Below are 11,748 nucleotides of genomic sequence, written 5' to 3'. Positions count from 1 at the left end.
AATCCCCACCCAGGTGACTACTTTGATGACTTTAAGAGGAGCAGAAGCATAATGGAAGACCTCAATGGCTCTGCCCATTCTAAAACGGCCACTCGAGGCCTCTATCATTCTCTATGGTCTGCAGATGTCCGCAACAAAGAATTGCACCCTTTGTCTGTCCGTATTTTCTTGAATAATATGGTGTACAGTTCACAGACCAGACACATTAATACTGTGATCATGTTCGACAAAAACGGTTCAAATGCACTGTTATTTGCATCATTTATTCCACATACAGGTGTCTTAGAAAGTAAAATAACCTGAGGGACCAGCAGTCGCTCAACATATTTTAGCCAATCAGATTAACAGACACAATGATGAGATGACAAAGTGACAATACACATTGAGACCAAATGAAAAATCAAAATGAGTCACAACTGTAAAGAAAAATTCGAACAATGACAAAGTACAACTCAAGAGAACAGACAGACACTTTATTCAACCTTGTCCCACAGGGAATTAGGTGACAGGATGGAACTAGAAGGCAAAAAAAAAAGGGATGGAAGAGAGAAAAGCATACAAAATGTCGTCCACTAATACAAGTGAAAAGTAAACGTGCTGGGTCAAGGAAGATGACATGGGGGAAAGATGTAATAAGACAAAGAGGGATTAAGAGACATTCATTAAATAGCGGAACAATTAATACAGTTGTTTTATTCTCCAATGTCTACCATTTTAAATTAGGTTTCAGTAATACAGAATAGGTCATCATAAAGAGAAAACATTGACAAAAGGAAAAATACAGAACACCTGATTTTAGCACAACGACTCAGTTAAAGTCCTACGCCCAAGCTCCGCAAGTTGTTCAAGACTAATGCTTTTTTTTGTTTTTTAATCACCCTTCAATTAATAAAAGGAACAGCTTTTTTCCCCTCAGCCTTCCCACCGCATACCAATTTTAAGAGTCAAATAACAAGACCTGGTTAAAGTTAACTCAACTCTGACCTTTCACACTGTATTAGTGGGTGAAGGTAAGTTGTCAAATGAGTGAATAGTTTTGCTTTGACAGTAAAAATGACCTTGGTCAGTGAGAGAGCGGAAACGTATTTGTGCTGGACATGGATGGAATAGAACATGGCTCACTGGTCAAATGCCAGATGCTAAAAGAGGGAACGGCGAGGAAGAGCTGCAGTCAAATGAGTCAAGTTGTGTGAACTACATTTTATGTTCTGGTCTGGTTCTGGTACCATCTGGAGCAACACATTATCTATTTTATCTTTGCTGACCATCTCTTTTGTGCAATAGACAAATACTTGTAGAAAAAAAACAATTATGATTTTAAGCCCTAAACCCTTTAAGGTATATGAAATTAATCATTTCAATATTTCAGTCAATACATTTAATTCAATCTCGCCACAATCATTTTGGATTCAGGAAATGGAAATGTTTGATTTTATACATTTAGTTTTATCATGGCCCATTTATGGCAAACAAAATAAATCACATAAATGTACACATCATCAATAACCCGAAATTGTGGTAAAGAATAGAACATTGTGGCAAAAGTAATGATCCATTGGTTTCCTTTATTTCAATTGGGTTTTTATAACGTCAGATAATTGAATCAGCACAAGTACGGGAACCCATGGGTAGCTGTGGCGTGACCACAACCCCACCAGTGGCCGTGAACCCATTGGGAACAGCATACACAGCAGCATGGCACCAGAGTCACTCCAGACGGCACCAGACTTCGGGGCCTGAGGTCCAGAACCACAGGCTGCTGAACCTGCCATCTCCTCAGCCTGGGTCAGGCTCTGACACTGGGTGGCATCTAAGAACAGGAGGAGGCCCCCTGCCCACTTACTGCTTCACTCACTGACACACACAGCAATGGAGGGAAACAGGAGTGGCGGTTCAGAGAAAGAAAGAGGGGATAATGGTGGGTTGGGTAAGATAAAAGAATCCCAGGGGTATGTACTGTGTTTATCAGTGATTCTCCCTCAAAGCGAAGACTTGTTTGCCCACATCAGTGTGTTCAAAACTGTGCGTTTATAAAAAGGTGTGTCCAGTATGATGTGCGTTGGATTTTTATGGAATGAGGCATGTATTATGATGTTATGTGAAAGTATGTGTTACTGTGTTTGTGTGTGTGTGGAGGGAGAGGTGCTCATGGCTGTTTCCTGTGAGAGAATGGCAGGTCAGAGGTGAGAGGTCAGCGTCTAAGAGTCACAGTGGGGTTGAGGTGAGGTCAGATTCGGGGCAACTGCTTCTCAATGAATTCCTTCACTGCTGCCATCTCCTGTAAGATCAAAATAAAGAAGCATATAAGAAACCGAACATCGTGAATACTTCCACGCTGATACTCATAGAAAACCATTTGCACACATAGAACAACATGGATACTCATGCATGTTACAATCAAAAAAAACTTTTTACCTGAGGACAGGAGCTGTGCATGAGTCCCGGGTAGGTCCGGAAGGTGATTTTCTGAGGGTTGACGATGACCTTGAGCTTCTCGGCTGTCATGGCCCCAAACTGCACTGGGATCATGGGGTCCATCTCCCCATGACACTGCAGTATGGGCATGTCCCTATTCCCACTGGTGCTCGCAGCCTAATGGGCACAACAGACCATTACATTCAATTATTAAAAGCAAAATGTGAAGACCAAGACCAGGTTCTAACGTCAAATAACCTATTCAGTTTATTCATATCTATACAGCAAAATCATTAAGAGCAATGGAGAGAAGAACGTTTCCCAGTTTGGAATCCAGCCCAGTAATAAAAGAAACAGCTCTGGGGAATGTTCAGGGGACTGAGTACCGGAAATTGTAGAGAAACAAGTAAGCTGTGTAAATGTACCTGTGGGAAACTCTTGTGAAGCGGCAGCCAGCAACTGAGGGCAACCACACCTGCCAATTGCTGCTGACAGGTGAGGGCGGTGTACAAGGACAGAGCCCCACCCTGGGAGACAGGGAAAAATAGAGGGAAAGTAAAAAGGTAGAATGTGTTTAGACCTATGGAGATGTTCATGGTTCACATAGTTTACACAGTTTCAACAGCAAATGTTGAAAAGTCACTGACAATCAGGAAATGGAAAAATCATTTTTTTTTTTTTTTTTTTTTTTTTGCACAACACCTTCAGAGCAATTGACATTGAGTAACCTCACCTGAGAGAACCCTCCAAGCATCACACGATTGGCGGGTATCCCATTCTTTACCTCATGGTCAATTATGGCTTTGACTGTGGAGAAGTAGGGTGAAATCAGAGGCTGAACATATACCCAATGTCTAGTCATGATGGGCACAGTTTTAGCTATCATGGTTATATTAATAGATCTTGGCATGATATCTATGTGCATCTACAGTGCATTCGAAAAGTATTCAGACCCTTTCCCACATTGTTCCCTAACAGCCTTATTCTAAAATTAATTAAATTAACTCTCAATCTACACACAATAACACAATGACAAAGCGAAAATAGTTTTATTTATTTACAAAGTTTACTTTAAAAATATATATTTTTTTAAACCTTATTTACATAAGTATTCAGACCCTATGAGACTTTGATCATCAATGAGATGTTTCTAGAACTTGATTGAAGTCCACTTACTCTAAATTAAATTGATTGTACATGGTTTGGAAAGGCACACACCGGTCTATATAAGGTCCCACAGTTGACAGCGCATGTCAGAGCATAAACCAGGCCATGGGGTCGAAGTAAATTTTGTAAGTCGCTCTGGATAAGAGCGTCTGCTAAATGACTTAAATGTAAATGTAAATGTAATAGAGACCGGATTGTGTCAATGCGCAGATCTAGGGAAGGGTACCAAAAGATGGCTGCAGCATTGCAGGTCCCCAAGAACACAGTGGCCTCCATCATTCTTAAATGGAAGAAGTTTGGAAGCACCAAGAATCTTCCGAGAGCTGGCCACCTGGCCAAACTGAGCAATCAAGCGAGAAGGGCTATTGGTCAGGGAGGTGACCAAGTACCCGATGGTCACTGACAGATCTAGAAGGACAACCATCTCTGCAGCACTCCACCAATCAGGCCTTTATGGTAGAGTGGCCAGACAGAAGCAATTTATCAGTAAAAAGGCACATGACAGCCCACTTGGAGTTTGACAAAAGGCACCTAAAGGATTTTCAGACCACGAGAAACAAGATTCTCTGCTCTGATGAAACCAAGATTGAACTCTTTGGCCGGAATGCCAAGCGTCACACCTGGAGGAAACCAGGCACTGCCCTCACTGCAATACCATCCCTACGGTGAAGCATGGTGGTGGCAGCATCATTCTGTGGGGATGTTTTTCAGCGGCAGGGAGACCGGTCAGTATCGAGGCACAGATAAACAGAGAGATCCTTGATGAAAACCTGTTCCAGAGCACTCAGGACCTCAGACTGGGGTGAAGATTCACCTTCAAAACAGGACAACGACCCTGAAGACACAGCCAAGACAATGCAGGAGTGGCTTAAGTCTCTCAATGTGCTTGATTGGCCCTGCCAGGGCCCAGGCTTAAACCCGATTCAACATCTCTGGAAAGACCTGAAAATAGCAGTGCAGTGACACACCCCATCCAACCTAACAGAGCTTGAGAGGATCTGCAGAGAAGAATGGGAGAAACTCCCCTAATAGTGGTGCACCGAGCTTCTAGCGTCATACCCATTAAGACTCAAGGATTTAACTTTTTTTTTTTAAATGTTAAGATACATTGGCAAATATTTCTAAATACCTGTTTTTGTTGTGTCAGTATGGGGTATTGTAAGTAGAATGAAGAGGGAGAAAAATTCAAGGGGTCTGAACACAGTCGTTATAACATGCACAATACTTATGCCACACTGAATGACTTACTGTTCTCCGCTGCCCTCTTGATGCCAGCCTCGTCCTCTGGAGAATCTGGGCTGAGACCCATCAGGTCAAACCTACAGAAACACACAGATCCATGTTCAGACGATGTAATACTCATCTCAAACCGTGAGCTCCAAACATATTGGAACAGTGACACTTGTTGTCGTTTTGGCTTTGTACTCGAGCACTTTTGATTTGAAATGAGTGAAAGTTAGACGTATTAATATCATACTCATCATTATTCACAACTTATTCAGGACCATCCGTAACTATGGTAGCATCCACATGAATGTAGAAGTGTTTAGAAACTTGTTTTAATCTTATTTACAATAAAAGTTACTCCAAAATGACAACATGATTTACCATTCATTTCTATTGGGCACAAAATAATCTGAAACCACCAAAACAAACAGCAAATGCATCCAACAAGTTTGTAGAGTCACAATCTTCATGTAATCATTGCGTGTTCTAGGAATATGGGACCAAATACAAAACTTGACTACTTTAATACACATAAGTGAATTTGTCCCAATACCTTGGGCCACCTAAAATGGGGGGACCATGTACAAAAAGTGCTGTAATTTCGAAACGTTTCACCCGATATGGATGAAAATACCCTCAAATTAAAGTGCACCGTCAGCTTTAATCTCATAGTCATAGTATAATTGAAAATCTAAAGTGCTGGAGTACAGAGCCAAAACAACAACAAAAATGTCACTGTCCCAATATGTTTGGCGCTCACTGTACATCTTATGTGCCCCTGGTATCCTTGTAGTGTGCGTGTCCTTGAAGGAATTTCATGTTCACAAAATCTCTTACCAAAAGGAAATCTCTTTTCCACTGAAGTGTAGTTTATAGTCAAGCCATTGGCCAATGGCAAATGTTTTAGATCAGTGAAAACATGACTCACCATGAAGGCATGGTCATCTTCATATTAAGAGTGACAGGGATTCTGGGCCTGTGGAGAAACAAATTAATCAATGGACACATGCTATACTAGGTTAGAGGACTAAATGGTTGTGTAGAAAGATAAGAGACGACCAAAGACAAGATTCGACTCCGACTGCAACACTCCAGAAACTGAGGCACTCAAGAAGAGGAATAAACATGCAAGAAAATATGAAAAAGAATACAAAGACTTACGCGTGGGGGCAGATATACTTTACATGTGGCAGTCGGATAGCAGTCAGGGTTTCTGCCCAGCCATGTCTGAAAAGAGGAAGAGCAATTTAGAGAGAGAAAGTGGTACTCTGTACAGATTAGGCTATTAGATTTATACAGAGAATAAAGGCGCAGCATACTAGGTTAGGCTTGCTCCGAGCAGAACTTGGCTAGGCGATGCGAACGTCTGTGCATCGCATACTCCGTTAAAAGACCTTCGCTTGAAAGGCAATTCTTTTTTAAAATGAAATTGTACTGTTTGTCCCCCTTGAGACGCTGTAGCAACATAGGCAGTATACATCAATGACCATAGAAGTGTTGATATACAATTCCTCAGAAGTCTGAATTAGTAAAAAATAAATCAGGAAATCTGCAATTCATTTTGACGCTTTTGCCCGTGAGGTCTTAGTCACTCCATTTTACATCTAACTAAAATGTTTGGCGCAGTATTTCTCTAGTGAAAACATTTGCATGAAAACTAAGAGATTTTTGTTGAATGACAAACAGTTCCTTAAAGAATCCCGTCCATGGTTCCCAAACCTAATAGGAGTAGTACTGTTGTCAAATCACCCACGAAGGAGCTTCGACTTCAGCTACTGAACTTTGAATTGCCTCAGGGGGAAAAAAAGTGTGAAATGCTGGGAAGCCTGAGACAGGCTTAAGACAGGAAACTCACCCTGAGTCACCCAAACCATGAAGGAAGATCACCTGTGGTAGAGATAGGGAGGGAGATTGACAGTTCTACATTGGGTAATGGTGCATTATGAACATCAAAGAGCATGCCAGTTTACTGGCTACTGCACTGTATTTGCATATGAACACCAGGTTCTAGTGAATCATGCCCAACAGCAAAAAAAAAAGGGAAAATTCCTGCTGTTGCCAAGACGACTCTCAGTTTATATTACTGCTTGTCAACTCTAGAGAATAGCATTTATCAGAGGCATCATAAGAGAACATCTGAATTTGGTGAGCCATATAGATTTTTTGTACACTACGTAAACATTGAATACACACCTTCAAATTAATGGAGTTGGTTTTGACCTAACAAGTGCTTGCAGACCCTCAACTTTGGTGTAATCGGTTTGTTATCCCTGTCAGGGACAACATTTTAACCAAAGCACAGTTCGTTTTTTATTTACATTTGGTGGAGTTGTCAACTAACGTGAATTCAATGTGAAATCAACGAAAATATCACGTCATCAAATCAAAGTTTGTCACGTGCGCCTAATACCTTACAGTGAAATGCTTACTTACAGGCTCTAACCAATGGTGCGGGGAAAAAAAGGTGTGTGTGTGTAAGTAAGTAAAGAAATAAAACAGTAAAAAGACATTTGAAAATAAAAGTCCCAAGGCTATATACAGACACTGGTTAGTCAGGCTTATTGAGGTAGTATGTACATGTAGATATGGTTAAAGTGACTATGCATATATGATGAAGAGAGAGTAGCAGCAGCGTAAAAAAGAGGGGTTGGCGGGTGGTGGGACACAATGCAGATAGCCCGGTTAGCCAATGTGCGGGAGCACTGGCTGGTCGGGCCAATTGAGGTAGTATGTACATGAATGTATAGTTAAAGTGACGACGCATATATGATAAACAGAGAGTAGCAGCAGCATAAGAGGGGGGGGCACACAATGTAAATAGTCTGGGTAACCATTTGGTTACTTGTTCAGGAGTCTTACGGCTTGGGGGTAAAAACTGTTGAAGCCTTTTTGTCCTAGACTTGGCACTCCGGTACCGCATGAAATGCGGTAGTAGAGAGAACATTCTATGATTGGGGTGGCTGGGGTCTTCGACAATATTTAGGGCCTTCCTCTGACACCGCCTGGTGTCGAGGTCCTGGGTGGCAGGCAGCTTAGCCCCAGTGATGTACTGGGCCGTACGCACTACCCTCTGAAGTGCCTTGCTGTCGGAGGCTGAGCAATGGCCGTACCAGGCTGTGATACAACCAGTCAGGATGCTCTCGATGTTGCAGCTGTAGAACCTTTTGAGGATCTCAGGACCAATGCAAAATCTTTTCAGGTTCCTGAGGGGGAATAGGCTTTGTCGTGTGCCCTCTTCAAGACTGTCTTGGTGTGTTTGGACCATTCTAGTTTGTTGTTGTGGTCCTTCTGTAGCTCAGTTGGTAGAGCATGGCGCTTGTAACGCCAGGGTAGTGGGTTCGATTCCCGGGACCACCCATACGTAGAATGTATGCACACGACTGTAAGTCGCTTTGGATAAAAGCGTCTGCTAAATGGCATATATTATTATTATATTATTATTGTTGATGTGGACACCAAGGAACTTGAAGCTCTCAACCTGCTCCACTACAGCCCCGCCGATGAGCATGGGGGCGTGCTCGGTGTTCCTTTTCCTGTAGACCACAATCATCTCCTTAGTCTTGGTTACGTTGAGGGATAGGTTGTTATTCTGGCACCACCTGGCTAGGACTCCGACTTCCTCCCTATAGGCTGTCTCGTCATTGATCAGGCTATCGGTCACGGTTGTCATCTGCAAACTTAATGATGGTGTTGGAGTCGTGCCTGGCCATGCAGTCGTAGGTAAACAGGGAGTACAGGAGGGGACTGAGCAAGCACCCCTGGGGAGCTCCAGTGTTGAGGATCAGCGTGGCAGATGTGTTGCTACCTACTCTTACCACCTGGGGGCGGCCCGTCAGGAAGTCCAGGATCCAGTTGCAGAGGGAGGTGTTTAGTCCCAGGTACCTTAGCTTAGTGATGAGCTTTGGAGGGTACTATGCTGTTGAACGCTGAGCTGTGGTCAATGAATAGCATTCTCACATAGGTGTTCCTTTTGTCCAGGTGGGAAAGGGCAGTGCAATAGAGATTACGTAATCTGTGGATCTGTTTGGGCGGTATGAAAATTGGAGTGTGTCTAGGGTTTCTGGGATAATGGTGTTGATGTGAGCCATTACCAGCCTTTCGTTGGACATAGGTAAAAAGTTGAGTGAAAAATATTAGTTCGTATCGTGGCAAGTAAATAAAACAAAGCGGATATAACTTAAAGAAAATGCCCTAATGTTAGAAACAAGCATCCTTACGATGTCATCCAGAGTCACATTTATTTTCCAATTCAAAGCAGACAATATTTTATATACAGCAGGTTTTTATAGGACTATTGTGATACTGGTATCATTCCTGCCCTAGTTCACAGAACCTCTGAACAACAAATTAGCTTCAGTATGGCAAGCTTTGCAAGAAGTGGCCAAATTTGCTGATGGATGCCCTAAGTTACACTATGGTGTTGGTGTGCTCTCTCACCGCAGCGGTCTCCTTCTCTGTCCCAGACACCGTCACAGCCTCGGCGAGCAGCGGCACAGACATGTTGTTGCCACACATACACTGTAAGGAGTGCTAGAGATGAGGGGGAAGGGCATATCAATGATGTGGCTGGTTATCAATGCTGCTATTCATCACAGGGACAGACATGATGACTAAAGACCTGAACATGCCACAGTTTATGGCTGCTATGAACCAATGAGACAGGCTGAGTACTGAGAGAGTACCGAAACTCATCAAATAAATGCACTCCTAACTGCAAATCTGTTATTAACCAAAATGCAAATAAGCTAGTATCGGCGCCACTGCCTATACACTGAAAACGGATATCGGCTAGCTAGAGCATATTGTTTTCAAAGTCAACATTTAATACCCTCAAAGCGTCAGGTTGAACGACATATGAAAAAAGATTGAGGCAAGCAAAAGACAAAAAAACAATGAGAGGAGAAATGAAAAGGGAAAGTGAGGAGGTTAATGTATAAACCTTCAGGGAGATTAAACACAGAGTTAGTTACAATTCCACCCACCTAATGACCTGTAGTTAGTGAAAGCAAAGGGAGACAGAGAAAGAGCCAAATCAGGGGAATGATAATGACAGGCTCAATAGGGAGAAAGAACAGGACCGTGGGGCCACGCATCACAATAACTTTCTGCACTGCAATGACACGCATGCTCATTATGCCTTTGCCTCATTTCCTTGTCACTGTCAGCTACTGTACACTTTAATAGGCTTAGTGCCTACCTTTAAAAAATGTTGTAGCTTCAAGAGGTGATGAATAGCTGATATTTGTTTAGTTAATTGTGGCCCACTCCAAAACAACCAAGCGATATGATTCCCCCATGCAGGATAGCCTACAGCACTCTGTCCTTGCAACCCGGGATCCTTGGGACATCTCGACCCCATTGACGTTAACATTTAAAATGGTTAAAGTAAGGGTTAGGCTTGGGCTATGTAAAGGTTAGGGACGTCCCAAGTATCCCGGATAGCACTAACCCTCGCTGGTGAATTGGATACTAGTATAAATGACAAAGTGAAGGCTTTGTTCCTGCATGCCTATATAATCTTTGACTTTATGCCGTCACTTAACGTTAGCCTGCCTGTAATTGTATTTGAATCCTCAGTCCCTGCAAATATAAAGGCAAAATCGCTGCTTGTCCTGCACAACCCTGTCAGCAGTTGTTAAATAGCTTAAGCATGGACGGAAGGGAATGCACCGATTTCACGGTCAGCTCTATCAGCAAGCCTTCTATTAACGACACAAACAATGCCGTCCATGCACTGCTACAACATCACGAGTTCGCATCTGACTGGTATCAAACTGAGAAACCAAACTTTGACTGGTTCAGTGAATGGCGTAAAAACAATGTGCCGCCTTTATTTACTTGCATTCACAGCAGATAATGGCTCCATTTTCTCAGTAGTCAAGCGCAATTGTTACTGGGAATAAAAAAACCTTGTAAGGTTTACCCGGTGCGCAAATTCTAGCCACCAGGCAAGCGTCGAGTAATATGCGGCAGTTAGTATCGCCAGCTAGCACCAGCAACACTGGGTTCTATTAATTCCGCTGATTATGTTGTTAAATGTTTATTAAAAACGTAACGAATCGGAGAGGGACATACCTGGAATTTTCCAATATAAAATCGTTTGTTGCCAAATTAAACTATTTGGATTATTGAGTTTACACACCTGATTTTATTAGTAAGCCAAGTTACGCATGCTAGCTAACGCATGAGCTGGTGTGGCTACCTGCAACACGTCAGTTATATTTTTTTATATTTTAGCTAGTTTGGTTAAATTATTTGACGTAGACATATGTGGCAATACATTGACAACTAGCGATCGAGGGTACGGATATGTTGTTAATTAGCTACTGTAGCTAGCTAAAGGAAGGGGGTGGGTAGGAAGAAACAATGGGGGCTGAGAGATGCAATTTAGCTCGCTGCTAGCTAACAGCCGTTGCGTTGTGCAACCCGGTGGGGAAATTCAGGAGAGGTTAAGTGCAAATCCGCCAGCTAGATTGTTTCACAACGTTGATTGTTTCAAAACGTTGCCATCTACATCCAAGCAGTCAGCTTAATCCTGTTTAACTAGCTACACATCCTCAAAGATGACCAGCAAGCTAATCACACAGCAGCAATCTGTAGTACAATGCCCTCCGGTATCTTTCGAGCTTGGTTCGATTGACATGTGGGCTAAATTCGACCACGTATTTGAATACATCACATTCCCCATGCCCTTCAACCAAAGCGGTAACCAAAAGGCCCATATGGGTTCGGTTCGGATGGGGTAAAGGAATATTGTAAAACTGAGGCCCGCTAATACAAATTCATACACTCACCACTTGCTGTCCCAGAATCTCAACGGAACTTCCGCTACTGGTGTATAAGGGCGGGATTATTTTTAGTGACGTCATGTCCACACCCTTTCTCCTGCTTGCGCTGTACACCCCGCAATCAATTGATCCATTGATTATAAAATATTTG

At 42.6% G+C, this 11,748-nt stretch overlaps 1 protein-coding gene across 1 annotated transcript; it reads right to left on the bottom strand.

Annotated features, from left to right (window-relative positions):
• Positions 1-244: 244 nt before the first annotated feature.
• Positions 245-11,678, bottom strand: LOC118399249 (acyl-protein thioesterase 2-like). The gene is made up of 10 exons (XM_035795175.2): positions 11,604-11,678; positions 9,247-9,339; positions 6,665-6,696; positions 5,971-6,036; positions 5,738-5,785; positions 4,831-4,901; positions 3,149-3,222; positions 2,841-2,942; positions 2,416-2,592; positions 245-2,278 (listed from the first exon to the last, which is right to left on the bottom strand). Exons 1-10 carry the CDS (start codon positions 11,676-11,678, stop codon positions 2,228-2,230), a joined length of 789 nt encoding a protein of 262 aa, XP_035651068.2. The 3' UTR covers positions 245-2,227.
• Positions 11,679-11,748: the final 70 nt, after the last annotated feature.

This window comes from Oncorhynchus keta, chromosome 20, assembly GCF_023373465.1.
Source record: "Oncorhynchus keta strain PuntledgeMale-10-30-2019 chromosome 20, Oket_V2, whole genome shotgun sequence".
NCBI classification, from domain to species: domain Eukaryota; kingdom Metazoa; phylum Chordata; class Actinopteri; order Salmoniformes; family Salmonidae; genus Oncorhynchus; species Oncorhynchus keta.
The sequence above is the reverse complement of the archived record's forward strand: the minus strand, read 5'-3'. Positions and strand labels throughout refer to the sequence as shown.